The sequence below is a fragment of the Catharus ustulatus genome, chromosome 11 (assembly GCF_009819885.2).
Source record: "Catharus ustulatus isolate bCatUst1 chromosome 11, bCatUst1.pri.v2, whole genome shotgun sequence".
In the NCBI taxonomy this organism is placed as follows: Eukaryota; Metazoa; Chordata; class Aves; order Passeriformes; family Turdidae; genus Catharus; species Catharus ustulatus.
Window position 1 is genome coordinate 21,341,911 of NC_046231.1, and position 19,411 is coordinate 21,361,321.

At 62.9% G+C, this 19,411-nt stretch overlaps 3 protein-coding genes across 3 annotated transcripts; 2 read left to right on the forward strand and 1 right to left on the reverse strand.

Annotated features, from left to right (window-relative positions):
• Positions 1-31: 31 nt before the first annotated feature.
• Positions 32-6,736, forward strand: GAS8 (growth arrest specific 8). The gene is made up of 11 exons (XM_033069537.1): positions 32-100; positions 517-618; positions 1,593-1,790; positions 1,943-2,149; positions 2,461-2,515; positions 2,915-3,120; positions 3,308-3,475; positions 3,755-3,841; positions 4,811-5,020; positions 6,044-6,109; positions 6,345-6,736. Exons 1-11 carry the CDS (start codon positions 98-100, stop codon positions 6,492-6,494), a joined length of 1,452 nt encoding a protein of 483 aa, XP_032925428.1. The 5' UTR covers positions 32-97; the 3' UTR covers positions 6,495-6,736.
• Positions 6,718-12,665, reverse strand: LOC117001307 (cadherin-1-like). The gene is given in 14 exon segments (XM_033069526.1): positions 6,718-6,875; positions 7,009-7,144; positions 7,362-7,504; positions 8,540-8,629; positions 8,697-8,872; positions 8,948-9,070; positions 9,168-9,310; positions 9,416-9,719; positions 9,722-9,923; positions 10,028-10,156; positions 10,541-10,713; positions 10,829-10,973; positions 11,048-11,203; positions 11,295-12,665. Coding segments are annotated over 14 exon segments (2,265 nt in total). The 5' UTR covers positions 11,550-12,665; the 3' UTR covers positions 6,718-6,785.
• Positions 12,666-12,746: 81 nt separating this feature from the next.
• LOC117001308 (B-cadherin-like) lies at positions 12,747-18,666 on the forward strand. The gene is made up of 15 exons (XM_033069527.1): positions 12,747-12,904; positions 14,643-14,839; positions 14,914-15,024; positions 15,143-15,298; positions 15,376-15,520; positions 15,633-15,808; positions 15,890-16,018; positions 16,099-16,284; positions 16,369-16,613; positions 16,697-16,839; positions 17,179-17,403; positions 17,508-17,726; positions 17,817-17,947; positions 18,022-18,165; positions 18,238-18,666. The coding sequence occupies exons 1-15, from the start codon at positions 12,763-12,765 to the stop codon at positions 18,448-18,450; spliced, it is 2,562 nt and encodes an 853-aa protein (XP_032925418.1). The 5' UTR covers positions 12,747-12,762; the 3' UTR covers positions 18,451-18,666.
• The last annotated feature ends 745 nt before the right edge of the window (positions 18,667-19,411 follow it).

Genomic DNA, 19,411 nt, shown 5'->3' on the forward strand with positions numbered 1-19,411 from the left:
CGCGTCTCCCTGCAGCACCGCTCTCGCGAGATTTCGCCGTGCTCTCGCGGGATCTGCCATCCGTTGCCCGGAGACGCTGGTGCCGCTGGCCGCCGCCATGGTGAGAGCGGAACCGGGGCCGGGATCGGGAGGAGAACGGGGCCGGGGGGAGAACTGCGGCGGCTGCTGAAGGGTGTCCTGCAGCCGGGCTGTGCGGGCAGGGGAGGGCGGTGGAGCCCCGCGCCCCGATGTCTGCGAGCCCCGTTATGTCCCGGTCCGCTCTCGGCGCCGTTCCCAGCACTGCGGTGATGCTTCGGCGTTATTTTGGGTACAGATGTTTTGTGCCCCGGGGTTCACCGCGGAGCTGAGTGGGCAGTGACAGCGCAGGAGCCTCTTCCAGGGACTCCGGCTCCGTGTCGCCGTTGTGGCCCCGTCCCTACCGTGAGAACGGGGATGCTCCGGGGCCGGCTCGGGGCCCTGAGCAGCGCAGTTTCCTCCTCACTCATTCACCTCCTGTGCTTGGTTTTCTGTCCTCAGGCACCCAAAAAGAAAGCAGGAAAAGGGAAAGGGAAAGCGAAAGGGGGCAAAGGCCCGGCGGTGGTGGATGCCTTGGCCCTGGAGGACATGAGCAGGGAGCAGGTGAGAGATCCCCCGGGCCACCCCTGGGGAGGGGGGTAAGAACATGTAAGAACAGCTCTGGGGACCCCTGCGTGGCGCCTCCGGGGACAACAACAGGTGCAGAGGGTGACAGGGATGAGCAGCCGGGGTTTGTGTCACTGACGCCTGGCTGGGGCTGGGGAGGGGCGTTCTTGCTGTTCCTGGAAGGAGCAGCCTCCTCATCCCACCCTCTGCTCTCCAGCCCTGTGTTCTGGGCACTGCTGAGGCCACACCTGTGATGTTGGGGCCCCTCGAGAAAGACCCTGAGGGGCTGGAGCTTACCCAGAGAAGGGAATGAAACTGGGGAAGGGTTCAGAGCACAAGGAGGGGCTGAGGGAGCTGGGAAGGGGGCTCAGCCTGGAGAAAAGGAGTCTCAGGGAGGACCTTCTGGCTCTCCACAACTCCCTGACAGGAGGAGGCAGCTGGAGGGGTTGGGCTCTGCTCCCAGGGAACAGGGACAGGACGAGAGGAAATGACCTCATGGTGTCCCAGGGAAGGTTCAATTAGATATTGGGAAAATATCTTCCTGGAAAGGGTCGTCCAGCCCTGGCCCAGGCTGCCTAGGACAGTGGTGTGGTTCCCATCCCTGGAGGGATTTAAGAGTCATGTGGGTGTAGCACATGGGGACATGGGTTAGGGGTGGCAGTGCTGGAGGAACAGTTGAACTTGATCTTAGAGACTTTTCCAACCCAAACAATTCCATGAGCCAGAAGTATCTAAGCACCTGAGAATGGTGTTACTGCTCACTGCAAGGCAGAACCCCATCCCAGGCTGCAGGCAGTCAGATGAGGTCTTGTGGCTCCTTTTGCAGAAGCTGCTGGGTTCAGTCAGAGGCCTCCACAGCTCCACACCATTGAGAACCACCACGTCCTGCTGGGTTTGGGCCATGGAGTCTCCAAAGGCGCCTTCCAAGGCCTCCCTTCCCCCTTACCTGTCTGTTCCTCTTGGCTTCGCAGCTGCTGGGGCATGTCATTCGTGTCCGGGAGGAGCTGGACCGGGAGCGGCAGGAGCGGAACTCTTTCCAGCTGGAGTGTAACAGGATTCAGAGCTACTGGGAGATCACCCGCCGGGAGCTGGAGGAGAAGAAAACAGAGCTGCGGAACCGGGACCGGGAGATGGAGGAGGCGGAGGAGCGGCACCAGCTGGAGATCAAGGTGGGGCTGAAGGGCTCCAGGGGAGCCTTGGGCAGCTCTGAGGATGAGAGGAAGAGGAACTGGGCAGGATGCAATCCAGAAATGTCTTACCAGCATCCCAGTTCCAGGTGTCTCCTGCTGAGCCCCTCACCCAGTCTCTGGCCTGTCCTTAGGTGTACAAGCAGAAGGTGAAGCACCTGTTGCACGAGCAGCAGGAGAACCTGACAGAGCTGAAGGCAGAGGGAGTCCTGTCCCTGAGGAGGGCCCAGAAGGATCACTGGGACCAGGAACGGGAGATGTGGAAAGAGAAGCGTGCCTTGAACATAAAGCTGAAGGAGCAGGAGTTGGCCAATGAGGCAGCCATCACAAACCTCTGCCTGGTACGTCTCTGGCTGGGCTGGAGCCACCTGGGAGGTGCCTCATCCCCAGGGTGGGAGCAGGACTGGGATCTTGCCTCCCTGACTCTCTTTGTGGGGTGGGATGGGATTTCTGGTGAAGGAATGGGGAGAAGGTATTCCTGGGTGATCCCTCTCCCACAGTGGGGAGCTGTGAGAGCAGCTGGAGAACTTACAAGCCACTGTTTGCATCAACATGGGATCAGAATCTTTTCCCAAAGAGCAGGAGGGAATCCCTGGGGATGGGCTGGCTGGGGATTTGGTTGTTTATTCCAACACAGAGTTTCTTCTCACAGAAACATGAGGAGGAGATGGCCCGGCTACGCAGTAACTTCGAGCTGCAGACCAAAGGTCAGGGCGTGAGGCAGATCCTACAGGGGCATGACAGGGAGAGCTGCTTCTGGTTCCCAAGCAGCACCTTGAGCATGAGGGGGCGAGTTCTCCCCAGTTCTGGCCATTTTTACCTCCCAGTTCTGGTCAGCTTCCCACGCCGGTTCTGGCTGATCTCCCCCACCTGAGGTTCTGGCCAGTTTTCCCCACAAATTCCAGCTGGTTTTCCTCCCTAGATCTGTCTAGTTTGCCCTCCAGTTCTGTCTGTTTTTCCCTCCCAATTCCAGCTGGTCCCAATCCACACAGTTTTGGCGAGTATTCCCTTAGCTATAGCTGTTTTTTTTTCCCTTCCCCATTCCAGTCACTTTTCCTCCCCAGTTTCAGCCAGTTTTTCCCCAGCCCTGATAATTTTTTCCCCAGAGATGGAGGCCAAGTACACCAGGAAGATGCAGGCACTGCGGGATGAGATGGACCTGCGGAGGAAGACAGAGATCCATGAGCTGGAGGAGAGGAAGAACACCCAGATCAGCGAGCTGATGGGGAACCACGAGGGGGCTTTTGGTGCCATCAAGAACTACTACAACGATATCACTGCCAAAAACCTGACACTCATCAACCTCCTGAAGGTATTGCCCGTTCCTGTGTGAGCCCTCCACCCAGGGATTGCTCCTGCCAGGGTGGATCTGGCAGTTCTGGTATCAGTGTGGGTGCTGCTGGTGGCCTGGCACATCAATGGGGAGGGTGTTGTGAGGGTGTGGGGGGCTGAGAGGCTGGGCAGCTCTCAGGAGCCAGCGTTTGTATTCCCAAGAACAGGAGCAGGTGGACGACCTGAAGAAGAAGGAGGCTGTCTTGGAAAAGGAGAAGGCAGAAGTGATGCAGCAGAACAAGGGGCTGACAGAGCCGCTGCAGGAGGCCCAGGAGCTGGTGGCTGAGCTGCAAAAGAAGTTAGTTCACTATTACAGGGACAAGGAGGCCCTGATGGTGAGTGGCCAGCCCTTTCATGGGCTCGTTCCTGGAGGGAAAACACCGACCTCTGCCACTTGGTGTGCTGTGAAGTCCTGTTCTGCTTACTGTGTTTTTGTGGGATTTCAGATGGGGATCCAAAGAGTGACTGGAAGGCAGATCAACCCCACTGCAGGGGGGTTGGTGTGGGTGCTGCCTGGTTTTCTCTCTGCTGCTTACTCCCTTCCCTTCCCAGAAGACGTCTCCAACACTTCCCAGACAATCTTGTGCTTTTTAACCCTCCCTTCCTGTTCCCAGACCTCCAAAGCCCATCTGAAAGTCACCCAGAAGGAACTGAAGGACCTTCAGTGGGAACACGAGGTTCTGGAGCAGCGGTTCGGTAAGGTGAGACCTTCAGGCAGGACTGGGCATCCCCTTCCCTCTCCAAACCTTCTCCAAACCCTCTGCAGGGGATAGGGCGTGGGGCTTAGCAGAGCCTGTGCTTATCCCAGGGCTTTCCAAAGCTAATCCAGAGCCGGATGATAACCGCTGCTCCCAGCAAAGCTGCTTCCAGCTCCAGCCTCTCCCACGGTCAGCAGACAGGCCTGGCCTTGTCCTTTGCTAAGCAATCATGCACGCTCCAGTGGGGCCCCCAGGCTGCCAGGGCTGCATGGGACAGAGCTGGAATAGTGGGGATTGCCGTGAGCCCCTCCTTCTGCCAGTGTTCCAGGGTCCCTCCCTCTCGTTGTTCTGGGGTGCTGGGGAAGAGCCCTGCAGAGTGAGTGCTCCCCCCACTAACCCAGATAAATCTTTTGAGGCAGGAGAGAGCTCATTTGCAATTCGTAGAAATCCCCAGGAATATGAACATTGATCCGAGGCCTCATTAACAATCCATCATTAAGACAGTGCCAGATTCAGAGCGTTCAGAAATAGGCTTTGGAGGAGAGACTGTGTCCTAATTAGGACACTTATTAACTAGCTGTGAGCCAGGGACTGCTGCCAGCTGTGGGGATGAGAGCAGAGACCCCCGTGTGCCGGGGGCCCTCGCTGGGGTCTGAATTAGTGCTGCAGGGAGCCCGTTTGGGGCATTCCATGCCTGGAGGGGAGGAGGAGGAGGACGGAGAAGCGCAGGTGCTGCGCCATGTAGGGAGGGAGAGAGGGAGGGAAGAAGGGAGCGGGGGAAGCTGTGCTGCAGCACCTGCCTTCCCTGTGGGCTGCAGGTGCCGTGGGGAGCAGCCAGGCTGAGCTGCTGGACCAGTTTTCTGCTCCCTTTGTGCTCCACACCATTACTCAGACCCCAGCCAGCCTTGTGCAGGCCCCCATGTCCCCTGGGGTCCTGAGGGTGCTGTGACACTCTGCTGTCTCCCGGAGCAGGTCCAGAAAGAGCGAGACGAGCTCTATCAGAAGTTCACCAGAGCCATTAATGAGGTGCAGCAAAAAACAGGGTTCAAGAACCTGCTCCTGGAGCGGAAGTTGCAGGGACTCCTCGACCTCCTGGAGAAGAAGGAGGTGGAGCTCAGCGAGGTCCTTGCGGCCTCCAACCTCGATCCCAGCGCTCTCTCCTTGGTCACGCACAAGCTGGAGGTACTGGGCCCAGCGAGGGCTGGATTTGGGGGGCAGAGCCCATGGTGGATCCTGTGGAACACACCAATCCCCGTCCTACATGGCTGTAGGTGGCACATCACTCATTCCCAGCACTCCCAGGGCCACATGTGGTGCTGCAGGGCACTCAGCTTTGCCTCAGTAGTGGAGCGTGTGGGTGTCAGAGTTTGGCACTGATCTGGTGGGGCCTGTTCTGAGAAACACAGGTGCAGGCTCCATGGAACTACCAGCACCCTGTGGTGCCACACAGCTGGCTGCCAGTGAGTCTGGTGGCACCCAGGAGCTCTGTGCAGGGGGTTCACACCTGGTGAGCCTCGCCTGGCCATGGGGACAGTGCAGACAGGATCCTGGGGCTCTGCGGTGTCTGCCGTGCTAAAAATACCTCTGCAGAGAGCCTGGAGACCCACATTCCTGCAGCCTGCCGCAGCTGGAGCCAGGGAACAGCGCGTGCTGCGGGTTGGTACAGACACAGGGAAGGAGGGCTCCACCACCTGGTGCCCTCCTGCTTGTCCCTGCCCAGGTCCCTGCGGTAGGGAGAGTCAGGGAGGCTTATGGGACAGACAGCGGATGTGTCACCTCCCAGCAGGTGGAAGGAAAACACATTCCTGGGATGGCATCACTGGCGTCGGGCTCTCCTGCAGCTGTTGGGGTCTCTGAATTCCTCCTCTCAGCTGCCTCGGGGAGCCTGGCTCCCTGTAATTCCCGTGGTGCCGTGGCAGCAGGGTGGTGCTGCTGGAGCAGGTGCTGCCAGCACTCCCCGCACAGCGGGGCAGACTGGGATGGCTGTGGTGTTCGTGTGGCAGCTCCCTGTCCCTGCCCGGGGCTGGCTGTCCCTGGCAGTGCCACTCAGAGGGGGCAGGGTGGTGGCCACCTGCCAGGCTGTGCTGCTGGCTGCTCAGCTCGAGCCGCAGCTCCTCCGTGTGCTCTGCCACGCCATACCCACCCTCACGGCCATCGTGTCCCCAGGGCTGGACAGCACAGCCTCATCCCAATCTTCCCTTGCAGGATGTGCTCCAATCCAAGAATGCCACCATCCAGGACCTGCAGTTCCAGCTGGCCCGAGTCTGCAAGGTAAGGGCGGGGAGGAATCCTGGAGAGGTTTAAGAGCCGTGTGGATGTGGCACTTGGGGACCTGGGTTGGTGCTGGCCTTGGCACTGCTGGGGGACTCAGTGATCTTAGAGGCATTTCCAACCCAAATGATTCTGTGATTCCATGGGTTTGGGTTGGGGGTTGGAAATGAGACTGGGGGGTGCAGGGAGCTCTCCTCTGCTGACAGAGGGGCTGACAGGGACCCTTTCCTCGCAGGCACACAATGACATGCTGCAGACCTTCGAGGCAAAGCTGACAGCCTTTGGCATCCCCCTGGACAACCTGGGTTTCCAGCCACTGTCCTTCCCCATCCCGGGGCAGGAACTGGGACAGGGCCCTGCTGGACTTGTTTCAGTGCCTACCTGATGCTGGCAGCACAGAGGGTCACACTGGCACACTGGTAGTAGGGTCTGTCCCCTTTTCCTGCTCCATGCCTTTTAAACAGACCCTAGTGAGCACCTTTAGGAACCTCTCCTCGCAAGGGTGACCACAGCTGGAGGGCTCCAGGCATCCCACCCACACTACCAGGCTGCCCCTGGGGCTCCCTCTGTCCCCTCAAAAGTGGAAGGTGATTTTTTGAGACAAACAGTGCTGTTTGGAGTTTTTAATGGCATCAGTGGCATCATTCCTGCATCGGCAGGGGAAGGCTGTGCCCCTCTAACTGCCCCGGTACGTTGTGTAGGAGTAGGGACTGATGAGCAGCGGGACATGGAGCTTCTGTGCTGGGTCAGTGATGATGAAGACGACCTGAGGGAGAGTGAGGAGACAGCAGTGGGACTCCCCCTCCCATAGTGAGGCCCTGGGGAGTGCAGCCCCTTGAGCCTGGCCCCAGCCCCCAGACTTTCTGTGTCACCTGTCCCAGTCCCCCCTCACTCCGTACCTCCACGAAGGGGTAGAAGCTGGTGTGCCCCAGTCCCTGCCAGTACTCAGCTGTCTCAAAGTGCAGCTTGTAGGTGCCAGACTTGCCCTGTCCTGGTGCCAGGAGGGGCTGGCAGCGCCCGTCTGCATCCGTGCGCCTGAAACCAGACCAAGCCAGTCCTGCTGTACCCCAAAATGCAGCCCTGCCCCACCCCCAGACCCTGCCCTGGCCATACTCCCAAGCACCAGCCCTGCCACCAGCATACAAACCCCAGGTGAAGGCTAGGCAGCAGTTTTGCCAAGAGCCTTTGGCCAAGCTTACAGAGCACTGGCAGCAGTGTCCCTGCCCCATTCCAGTGCCACCAGCTCTCCTACCTCTGTGCCAGCTCCATCCACTGTGGCCCTGGCTCCTGCAGCTGGGCCAGGCGGACAACAAGGCCAGCTGCCGGCAGCCCCGTGGCCGTGTTCAGCACGTGGGTGGTCAGGGTGCCGTTTCCCACCTCAGACATGCCGTCAGCCTGTGGCAGAGGGGGAAGCAGGGCTGGGACCTGTCCTGGCAGCACCATCGGCCTTCTTGACTGTGCTGCAGCCAAGCCCCTGCACTTGCTCTTCACCAGAGCTGGGATATGGAAACCCATGTCCTTCCCATGCCACGGTGCTCAGCCCCAGGCACTGCAGCCGCTGTGCGTGGGTGCCAGCTGGTTCCCACCACGATGCAGGTGCTCTGGTGAGCAGCACCGTGCTCCCTGCTCACCTGCCTGTCCTGGTGGGCCTCAGCACAGCACAGCAGCCAGCCTGGACCCGGCGAGGAAGCAGCGATGTCCCAGCAGCCCCATCCCTGCCCATGGTGTCACGTGCAGGCGGACATTGACCCTGCCCAGCTCTCTGGAGCTGTCTGGCGTCAAGATCAACACTGCTGAGGGCAGCCAGGCCCCTTCTCCAGGAGCTCCCAGGCTGGGGTGGGAGCACGATCCAGGGCTGCATCCCAGCGGCCGGCAGGATCAACCAGCCTCCCTGAAGCTGGACCAGTTCCCACAGCCAGTCTGACACCAGCACCGGCTGATGTGGGGGTGCCACAGAGGCACCCTGGCGAGCTTACCTGGCTCTCCTCTGTCCCACTCGGAACTGTGGCGGGTGACCCTGTGCAAAATGCCATCCCCGGCCCCGGCCTCCCTTCCTGGCGCCACGGCCTCTCCCCGTGGAGCTGGTGTGGCTGGATGCCGCTATCCGTAGAACGGGGTGCTCCTCCCCGGCTGGGCCGAGCCGGTATGGGCAGCTTCCCGCTGGGAGCTGTGCCCAGGAGCCCCACTGGCACCCACACTCCAGCAGCACCGTGGCCCTGAGGCTGGTGGCCCAGAGCCCAGTAGGAAGTTGAGGCACCAGGCCAGGAGGAGCCACAGCACAGCTTCCATCTCTGTCTCGCCTCCCACCTTGGAAAGCACCTGGAGCGCATTGGTGCTGCGGCAGCCGGGCACGTGGGAGCAGCACCGGCTTCAGCACAGCCTTGCCCTGCCCTTCTGCACTGCTGGGGCAGAGGGGACTCAATGTCTCACCTGCACTGTGATGCGGGCTTTGGCGGTGGCTCGCAGCCCATATCCCCCCAAGTCGGCAGCCTGGATCTCCAGTGTGTATTCAGGGACCTCCTGTGGCAAGAGGCTGTGTCAGGGACAGGTGGGGATGAGCTCAGTGGGGGCCGAGTCCAGTGCTCACCTTTGCCACCAGCCCGAGCATGGCCACGGAAACCAGCCCAGAGCTGCTGTCGATGGTGAACATCCCAGGCTGGGGCTTCTCCGGCACCTGGCTCAGGATGGAATAGCTCACAACGCCATTGTCGGAGGTCACAGCATTGTCTGCATCAGTGGCCAGCACCCGCAGCACTGATGTGCCTGGAGCAGGTGGTTATTAGTGAGCTGTCACACATCCCTCCAGTGCTGCCTGCCAGGTGGTGGCAGTGGTCCCACCTGGCTCAGCTCCTTCCAGCACAGAACCATGGAAAACTTCCTGGGTGAAGATGGGCCCGTTGTCGTTCACATCCTGAAGCCAGACGAGCAGCATCCCCGTTCCAGTGGCATGGTTTGGTGACCCTGTGGGACTGAGAGTCAGCAAGGCACCCAGGGAGGGGCCTGGACCCCATGGGGGGACATGGAGGTGAGCACAGGGGCAGCACTTGGCCAGCCTCACCGTTGTCCACGGCCAGGACAATGGCCTTGTAGGTGCTGTTGATGGCGTGTGCCGACTCCCGGTCCAGGGGCTGGGCTGCCGTGACGATGCCGTTCTCAGGGTCAATGGCCAGCCACCCCGCAGGGTCACTGCCCATGCGATACCTGGGGGCAGACAGGGGTCAGCAGGGAGAGAGGAAGGGGCACACGGTGCAGCACAGCCCCTCAGACACCCCAGCAAAGCCCCCAGCACCGTCACTCTCCACTCACGTGATTTTCTGGCTCTGCTCCTTGTCGGGGTCCTGGGCTGTGTAGGAGGTGATGTGGTATCCCACTGGCACATCCTCCATCACCTCCACCCGCTTCACCGCGGGTATGAAGATGGGGGCTTCATTCACGTCCCTGACCACCACCAGGACAGTGGCTGTGGCAGGAGTCAGGGGCACAGTGAAGGGAACCTCGTTCTGCACTGACACCACCAGCGTGTACCGTTTCTGGGTCTCATAATCCAGGCCCTGGGGGTGGGAGAGAAGCTGGGTAGTGCCAGCAGAGTCAGCTGATGCTGAGCCAGCCACGTGGCAGCGGGACCCACCTTGGCAGTTTTCAGGATCCCATCGTTAGTTTTGGGGTCTGTGGTGACCTCAAAGTTGCCCTGCGGGTCCCCGATCTGGATGCGGTAGACGGCGTTCCAGGCCGGGGAGCCTGGCAGGTCCTGGTCTGTCACATACAGCCGGGTCACCAGCACCCCCACCTCGTTCTCACCCACTGAGACCTCATACTGCAAGATGAGACAGGGACAGTCACCTGTGTGGCCCCAGGCACCCCAGGTGGGGGCTTGTGCCACAATGCCCGGGGAGGGCAGCGGCTGGGGCTGGCTGGTACCATGGTGGGGTCGAAGACAGGAGGGTTGTCATTGGCATCAGTGACTTTGATGATGGCAGTGGCGGTGTTGGTCAGGCCAGTGCCCTCCTGGTCTGCAGCCTGGATGATCAGTGTGTAGTTGGGAGTGGTCTGCAGGGCAAAATTACCCCAGTTAGTGTTAGGGTGGGTACTGGGGTGTTCCCTTCCTCCAGGCATCACCTGCCTGCTCCTCCACCCTTCTCCAGCCTCGCTGTTCCCTGCTGGCGCAGAGGCAGCTGATGTCCCAGCTGTGCACATGAGGGGCTGGCACTGCACCCACTCCAGGCTCAGCAAGGCACGGGGTCCCTGGGGTGTCCCCAGCACAGCTCCTGGTGGCCTCAAGGCTGCAGACCCCTCTACAGCCAGGGACAGTAACCCTGGGATGGCACATCCCAAAACCAGAGGGACCCCAGGGCTCCACTATCCCTTTCTCCACATGGCACAGCCCACTGTGGAGTAGCCACAGGTTCCCCTGGGCCTTGGCAAGGTGCTCACCTCCCGGTCCAGTCCTGTGCCAATGGCACTGATGATGCCCTTCTCAGCATTGATGGTGAACATCCGCTGTGGACCCTTGGGCTCCTCGCTGAGGATGGAGTAGCCAATGATGCCATTGTTCACATTAATTGCATCATCTGCGTCCGTAGCGTTCACGGTCATCACAGATGTGCCTGGACACGGGGACAAGCCAGGGAGATTTTAAAGATAGGTCAGGATCCACCAGGCACCCTGGCACTGCTCCTGCCCAGGGCTCTGCGTGATCCCAGCTCAGAGTCCCCCTCGTACCTGGCTTTGCATTCTCCTCAATGTAACCAACAAAGACTTGCTGGGTGAAGACGGGCCAGTTGTCGTTCTGGTCAGTGACGGTGATGATGATCTCCATGGGGTCTTCCACGGGCTGCCCGTTGGCTGACACGGCGTGGGAGTAGAGCTGCAAGGGCACAGTCAGTGTGTGTGCAGTCCCCAGGACTGTCCCCGTCCTGCCACAGACACCCCCTCACTCACCACGTATTTATCCATCTTCTCCCGGTCCAAGGGTTGTGTCACCTTCAGCCACCCCGTCTCCCGCTCGATGATGAAGACACCCACAGGGATGCTATCTGCTCCCTGCCCCGTGATGCTGTAGAAAACCTTTGTCTCCTTGTCCTTGTTGGATTTGATCTGGCAGTGAGGCAGGAAGAAGTTGGTGGAGACATGTTCCAGCACCCTGGGGACCCCCTGGACCCTGCCTGGTCCCTATGGGAACACATACCTGTGCCAGCTTCTTGGGGAAAGGCCCCCGATCATTCTCAGGGCAGTTGATGGGGGGGATGATCCAGTCCCTCTTCTGCCGCCGGAGGCCGTGTCCATGCTCCGGGAAGGTCAGTGTGTCCTGTGGGATGGACAGCAGTCCGTGGCGGGACATGGCTCTGCCTGGACCCTCCGGGGGGGTGGCCGTGCAATACCCTCGGCCCCACTGCGATGGTCCCACCAGCAGGAGGAGGAGGGTGAAGGTGCAGGGTGCCATGGCTGCAGCTGCAATGGCTGTTCCCCCCAGGTACCAGCTGGGAACTTTCCCTGTTGCGTCAGTGTCCTTGGCCAGGAAAGCAGAACCGCCCTTGCAGAGCTGCCAGCCCCGGTGGGGTCTGGGGGGCCGTATGGGGGGGCCCAGCACACGAGATGCTGCTCCAGGCTGGGGGGACAAACCCCCCGGGGCTGTCCCTCGGTGGCCATGGGAACCCCCACTCCAGTGGGGCTGGGGGGGGCACACCCAGGTTCCCCCCCCGAGAGTTCCAGTGCACCCACAGACGGGAAAGGGGGGAGGAAGCAGCCGGGAGTGGCACGGAGGAATGAGGAAGGGGGGCTGTTCCTGCGGGGGTGATGGTGGGAGGTGCCACGGTTCATGGGAACACCGGGAGGGACGAACGGCGGGACCGCGAAGGTGCCTATAGATACCGGGATGCCCGGGCGTGTCCCCGGGGCCGCGCTGAGGGGCCGGGAGCACCGGAGGGCGGCACTGAGACACCGGGGGGTGCCTGGTGGATTGCCCGGATTGCCCGGCGGGGTGCCCGGCCCGAGGATTGCCGGGCCCTGCCGAGGAGTGCCAAGGCGATACCGATTGGTACAGACCGGGGAGGTGCCCCACGAGGAACTGGGGGTGACCAGGGGTTAACGGGGGTATCGCGGATTGCCGAGGGTTGCCAGGGCGTTCCAAGAGGTTACCAAGAGGTGCCCCAGGGTTCCCGGGAAGTATTACGGACTGACAGGGGGATTTCAGAGAGGTGCCGGGTGTGCCTGGCGGGTATTGAAGGTTCCAGTACTGGGCGGTGCCCGAGGGGTACCGGGCTGTGTCTGGATCTTGACGGATGGGTGCCTGGGAGGTAACATGGGGTACTGGGGATTGCTGTGGGGTTCCAGGGGAATACGGGGGGTACCGAGCGGTATCGGATGTTGTATCGTTGTATCGGGAGCTGCCGGAGGTTTCCAGAGAGTACCGCGGTGTAACGGGGATTGCCGGGGGTGTTGTAGGGGGTGAACCCCCTGTAGGAGGATCGCGGGGGTAATGGAGGGGTCCAGGGCATTGCCGGGGGATGCCTGGCGCGTACTGGGGCCGGTCTCCGGGGCGGGGCGGTACCTGCGCGGCCACCGCCTCACCTGGGGCGTTGCGGGGCGGGACGGGGCGGGACGCGGCGGGCGGCGACCGGAGCGGCGGCGGCGGCGGCGGCAGCAGCGGACGGGCCATGCGGCGGCCGCGCTCCGGGCTCTGCCCGCTCTCCATCTTCATCCTCCTCCTCCTCTCCCCGCTCCTGCCGGAGGCCGCCCTGTCCCCGGCCCCGCCGTGTGTTCTCCCGGGGCTGCGCCGCGGGCCGCTCCCCGCGCCAGGTAACTCGCACCGTCGGGGCGCGGCGGCGCCGAGACCCTCGGAGCTCCTCGGAGACGGGCTGCGGCCGCGATCGGGACCGGGATCGGGGCTCCGAGCTCTGGGGGGGCTGCAGGGCTTCCCTCACTGCCGGGATCAAGATCAGTTTGCCCCTGGTGCTGGGGCCGCTGCTTTTCGGGAGGACCTCGCAGTGCCCCGGCTGTGAGGCTGGCGCGGGTCCCCGAGTGTGGGGCTGCGCCAGGGGCTGCCTGGGCTCCTGTGGTCTAGGGCTGTGCTTCCCCCGGGCTGTGGGGCTTGGCCATGGGGCTGGCTGTGCCCCGTGGGGCTGGCGGTGCCCGTCTGGTCTCACCGGGCTGGTGGTGGCCGTGTGACTGTGATGCCAGTGCCTTTGGCCCAGCCGTGGGGCGCCCGCCGCGAGCAGGGCTGGGTCCCCGCAGGATGGGTGGCCGGCGCCGGGCTGGCATTGGGGCTGGGTGCCCCAGGGCCATCCTTCTCCAGCCGTGGGGTGCGGGCTTTGGCTGGCTCGAGGCTGGGCAGGGTCTTGCTGCTGCCAGCTCTTGGCCCGCTGCCGGCGCTTGGCCCGGGCCCGTTGCCCTCTTCGCTCGGCCGGTCCCGGGGGACCGGGGCTGCCCGGGAACGCGGCTGGAGCCAGCGCTCGTCTAATGGCCGCGGGAGCACTAAAAGCTCTCCTTGGCGTTAAGTGCCAGGGAGAGGCCTCGACCTCCGCCTGCTGTGGACACCACATCCCGTTTGCATCAGCTAATCCTGCCAGGAATGGAGGTGGGCGCTGCCAGGCCCCTGCTGTGGGCACAGGCTGGGGTCTGGCCATGCCACTGCGACCCCCTCCGTGGGCAGCACATGGCCCCGGCACCGACCGTGCGGCTCCGCCTTGGCACCCAGCGGGCACGGTGCCCTGCCTCCATGGAGGGACCCCTGAAGACATGGTGGGGTACCCCCTGTGCCGCCTGGCCCTTCGGTGGGAGCACCAACCCGTGCCACAGCTGGGGAGCGGGGCTGGGGGCCCTCCATGACGGGGGTTGGGGGCGTCCTCGGGCTTCTCGTGCCCCGCTTGCCAGGGTGACTGGTGCCCCTCTAGCTAGCCCCATTAAAGTCTCTTATCGCGGCCATCGCGACTGGAAGGGGCCCCGGTACTGCCCTCGGGGCACGGTTGCTGCTCCCCACACGGCCCCAGCATTGCCCCTGGGCTCGCTCCCTCCGGTGTGGAGCAGCCGTGGGGCACAGCTCTCCCTGCCCCATCCACGCCTTCCGCAGCCCCCCAGCCCCGCCCTGGGCCGCTCGGCCGCCCGGAGCTGGCTCAGCTCCGCTAATCCCCTAATCCTTCCCCCGGGGGGGTGCGGAGCCGGGGCCGTGTCCAGCACGAGGGATGCAGCGTGGGAGGCGGGGGAGGGAGATTCAGTGCCCAATGATCTGGCCACGGGGGGTTGGGAGCCCCGAGGGGGTGACACACCGGGAGGGGGCTGGGGCAGGGCTCTGCCCGCCCAGGAATTTCCCATCATCTGTGAAACAAAGCCGAAACTTCCACCGAAACTTCCACCGCGCTCCCGTACGGCCCCGGTGTTCCCTGCCCCGCTCCTGGTGTCCTCTTCCCCTCTTCTACCGTCCCCTGCCGCACTCCTACTCCCGACTCTGGGGGTTTGCGGGCTCCTGGAGCTGGTGGTTGCGGCTCGGGGGTGTCGGGGGAGAGGTGCCCCCCATCCCCCTGACCCCTCACCCTCGCAGGGAGCTCCGGAGGCTGCGCGGGGCCACACAGGACTGAGGAGCCCGATGTCGGGGTGCGGGAGGACGGGGACCCCGTGCGGCCACCGGCGGTGGGCAGGGCACTTGCCGTACCCCCCCGGGATGCCGGTTCCCCACGGGATGCCGCTCGCCAGCCAGACTCTGCCCCAATTCCCGCAGAGAGCAGGCGCTACCCTCAGGTAATGCTGCACTGCATATCCCTCACCCCCTGCTCCCCCAGCCGGCTGTGCCCTCACTCACCCCCATCCCACAGGAGCTCCCCAGGGCTCACGCTGCTCTCAGGAGGCAGAAGAGGGACTGGGTGATCCCCCCCATCAAGGTTCCTGAAAATGAGAGGGGCCCCTTCCCCAAGAAGCTGGTTCAGGTATGAGGCTGGTCGGTGTGGGCATGGAGGTGGGTTCTGGGGGTGCATCCCCACTGCATCGGGGCAGGGTGTGGTGGGGGCTGCTCACCCCATCCCCTTGGTCTGTATCTGCTCCCAGATCAAGTCCAACCGGGACAGAGACACCAAGATCTTCTACAGCATCACAGGGCAGGGAGCAGATGCTCCCCCTGAAGGCATCTTCACCATTGAGAAGGAGTCAGGCTGGATGAAGGTGACGCAGCCGCTGGACCGTGAGCACATCGACAAGTACCATGTAGGTCCTTGCCTGGGGACACCGGGGGAATGTTGGGGTGCTCTGCTAGGCCCCCCAACTCACACCCCACCCCACAGCTCTTCTCCCACGCTGTGTCTGAGAACGGGAAGCCAGTGGAGGAGCCAATGGAGATCATCGTGACAGTGACAGACCAGAATGACAACAAGCCCCAGTTCACACAGGAGGTGTTCAGGGGCTCTGTGCCAGAGGGAGCTCTGCCAGGTAGGACCCTGTGCCTTGGGGAAGCTCTGCATCCCACCAGCCCTGTTCCTTTGGCACAGCCTTGGCACTGTCCCCCACAGCATCCCACTTACCTGCACATCCACATCCCCAGGCACCTCCATCATGCAGGTGACAGCCACGGATGCAGATGATGCGGTGGAGAGCTACAATGGTGTCATCGCCTACTCCATCCTCAGCCAGGAGCCACGAGAACCACATCCCCAAATGTTCACTGTCAACCGGGCCACTGGCACCCTCAGCGTGATTGCCAGTGGCCTCGACCGGGAGGTGAGCTCTGCAGCACCGTGGGGCAGGGGTCCCAGCCCCAGGCAGGGGCTGACAGGGTGTCTGTCTGTCTGTCCACTACAGCGTGTGCGGGAGTACACACTGACCGTGCAGGCAGCTGACCTGGATGGTGAGGGACTGACCACCACAGCGCTGGCCGTCATCGAGATTGCTGATGTCAATGACAATGCCCCTGAGTTTGACCCCAAAATGGTAATGTGGGCCCCCCTATGGGGTGTGACCCTCCCTGGTGCCCGCTGGGCCGTGGTGCTGATGGTGCCCCTGACCCGCAGTACGAGGCAGCTGTGCCAGAGAACGTGGCTGGGCGGGAGGTGGCCCGGCTGGCTGTCACCGACCTGGACGAGCCTGGCACGCCGGCCTGGCGAGCCGTCTACTCCATCCTGCGCGGCAACGATGGGGGTGCCTTTGCCATCACCACCGACCCTGCCACCAACGAGGGCGTCCTCCGCACTGCCAAGGTCTGTGTCACCCCATGAGCCCCACTGCTGCCTACAGGGAGGTGAGCCTGTCCCACTCTCTCTACCCGTGTCTCCCCTCTCCAGGGTCTGGACTATGAGGCCAAGCAGCAGTTTGTGCTCCATGTGGCAGTGGCCAATGAGGTCCCCTTCATCGTGAAGCTGCCGATGGCCACGGCTACGGTGACAGTCACTGTGGAGGATGTCAATGAGGCCCCGGTGTTTGTGCCACCAGTGCAGCTGGCCACGGTGTCAGAGGATGTGCCCCCGGGGCAGACCCTCACCGCCTGCACGGCCAAGGACCCTGACAAGGCACAGAGCCAGAGGATCAAGTGAGCAGGGACAGGATTGGAGTGCAGGTTTGGGGGGTCTCCGCTGCCCCTCGCTGCAGCACCAGCTCCCCTGTGCCCCCCAGGTACCTGGTGGGGCACGACCCGGCAGGCTGGCTGGCTGTGCACCCCGAGAATGGCCTGGTGACCGCGCGCGACCACCTGGACCGCGAGTCCCCCTTCGTCAAGAACAGCACCTACATGGCTGTGCTGCTGGCTGTGGATGATGGTGAGGGACATGAAAGGGCCCTTGTTCCCCCTCCCTCGTGAGGGACACGTGCTGCCATCACCAGGAAACACATCCCAGCTCCAGCATGGAGCAGTGCGGGGACTGCCTGGCCCCACCCCTGCCCGGGGCACCCCAGCTCCGTGAGGATCCTGGGTTTGGAACTCCTCCCTCCAGCATCACTCCTTGCTTCCTCTCACCCTTACCAAGAGAGTCTCTGTCCCTGAGAAAGTCTTGGTTTTGAGGCTCCCCCTTTCCCCCATGCCTGCTCAGTCATCCGTGTCCCCACAAGAGTCCTGGCCCCCTGGTTGGGGCCCTCCCTCCAGCATTGTCCCCACCCAGGCTCACCGCCGGCCACGGGCACGGGCACGCTGCTCCTCACCCTGCTGGATGTGAACGACAACGGCCCCGAGGCTGAGCCGCGGGACATCACTGTGTGCCAGCGCAGTCCCCAGCCCCAGCTCCTCACCATCACCGACCGGGACCTGCCCCCCAACACCGGCCCCTTCCGCGCTGAGCTCACCCACGGCTCGGAGGACAGCTGGGCTGTGGAGGTGGGGGACACAGGTATTGCAGTGGGGCTGAGCATAATGTGGGGGATCCTTGGCAGAGGCAGCTGTGCCGTGGCTGCATTCCTGGTGCATCATCTGTGAACTCCCAATCTCACATAGGTGACACAGTGACACTGCAGCTGGTGGCACCGCTGGAGCCAGACACCTACAGCGTGTACCTGCGGCTACTGGACCAGCCGGGCAGAGCACAAGTGACCATTATCACTGCACGGGTCTGTGCCTGCGAGGGGCTGGCACAGGGCTGTCCCCAGAGACCCCAGCCTGTCACCGCCCTGCCCTTCGTCCTTGCCACCCTGGGCGCGCTACTGGCCCTGCTGCGTGAGTGGGGCTCCTGGGACTGTGGGGATACGCCTGCCCTGGGCACAGTGGGGGACACATGTCCCTGCTGATGGCACTCTTTCCCCCCAGTCATCCTGCTGCTGCTGCTGCTCTTCATGAGGAGGAGGAAGGTGACGAAGGAGCCACTGCTGCTGCCCGAAGATGACACAAGGGACAACATCTTCTACTACGGGGAGGAGGGTGGCGGCGAGGAGGACCAGGTGGGTGTGGGGGGTTAGGGGTCTGGTGACAGCGTGGGCAAGCTGACTGCCCCTCCCCATGTGTGTGTCCCCAGAACTATGACCTGCGGCAGCTGCACCGGGGCCTGGATGCCCGGCCCGAGGTGATTCGAAACGATGTGGCCCCCACCCTCCTGCCAGCCCCTCAGTACCGGCCCCGCCCTGCCAACCCCGACGACATTGGTACCTTCATCGAGGAGGTGAGTCCTGACTTGGAGAGCCTGGGGGGTGACAGCACAGGGGACAGGCACTGACCCCTCTGTCCCCCCCAGAATCTGAAGGCGGCCGACACGGACCCCACAGCCCCTCCCTACGACTCGCTGCTGGTGTTCGACTACGAGGGCAGCGGCTCGGAGGCCACCTCGCTCAGCTCCCTCAACTCCTCTGCCTCCGACGGCGACCAGGACTACGACTACCTCAACGACTGGGGCGGCCGCTTCCGCAAGCTGGCCGAGCTCTACGGCGGCGGCGAGGAGGATGATTAGGGACCCCCAGCCTGCTGCTCCTGCCTTATTGCTGCTTTTGTGCCTTGGGGGGGTTCCCCCTGCTGTGCCCCCCATCCCAGCGCAGCCCCCTCACCTCCTCGCCTGCGTTTTTGTGGTTATTATCTATTTTTTAAGGTATGGAATGATGGCGTGTGATGCTGCGGACAAGGGGATGGGAGCTGGGTCAGTTTTAATAAAGGATTTGGTTTTTTTAGATGTTCCAGGCTCTGTGTCACTTTGTGCCCTGAAGATCAGTGCTGCCCCCAGCCCTGCAGTGACGCCTCCCCAGCCCTGTCCCCCCTTGCCCATTCAGTGTGGAACCTATGGCACAGCTGCAGTGTCACCCCTGCAGGGATGTGCCCATGCCCCCCAAGGGGTGCTGATGGGCATGGGCAGGGCACTGTCTGTCCTTCATGGGAGTGACATTGGTGGCATTGGGCATTCCTGGTGCTAAATCCCTCCTGACCTGGGCAGCCAGAACCCTGCTACCCCCAGGCTGCCACCCCAGCCCCCTGAGATGACCATGGGTCTAGCAAAGGTGGGCACAGCAGCCTTTGGCCCTGGCAGGATCCTGAGCTCTGGGGGTCTCCCACTGGCTCCAGGATCAGCTCCTGACATGGGATGGGGGCAGCTGATGGTACTGGGGATCCCTGGGGGTCCCCTGCCATAGGGTCACCCCCAGCTGTGCTGTGCTTTGGGACAGAGGAGTGTGGGGGAAGCCAGGGACTGCAGCATCCTGAGGGGCCCTTCCTGCCCGGGGATCCCTGAGTATGATGTTTGTCCCCCGCTGCAGAGCCGAGATCTGTGGGGCTGTGATGTGGGGACACCCTGGGGTACTCCTGGCTCGTGTGACCCACCAACACCCCCTGCTCCCACTGCCCTGGACGGGAGAGGCATGGGAAGCACCACGGGGAGCCGGGGGTAGCCGGGACGGGCAGAGCACCAGGTGTGTTGAGGGTAC

Excerpts from the sequence above, each read along its gene's own strand:
- LOC117001308 (XM_033069527.1), top strand. The coding sequence starts at position 12,763 with ATGCGGCGGCCGCGCTCCGGGCTCTGCCCGCTCTCCATCTTCATCCTC. Across the intron at positions 15,025-15,142 it reads TCCCCAAGAAGCTGGTTCAG|ATCAAGTCCAACCGGGACAG; the intron begins GTATGAGGCTGG and ends ATCTGCTCCCAG. Across the intron at positions 17,948-18,021 it reads GTGGCGGCGAGGAGGACCAG|AACTATGACCTGCGGCAGCT; the intron begins GTGGGTGTGGGG and ends GTGTGTCCCCAG.
- GAS8 (XM_033069537.1), top strand. Across the intron at positions 1,791-1,942 it reads GGCACCAGCTGGAGATCAAG|GTGTACAAGCAGAAGGTGAA; the intron begins GTGGGGCTGAAG and ends GCCTGTCCTTAG. Across the intron at positions 5,021-6,043 it reads TGGTCACGCACAAGCTGGAG|GATGTGCTCCAATCCAAGAA; the intron begins GTACTGGGCCCA and ends CTTCCCTTGCAG.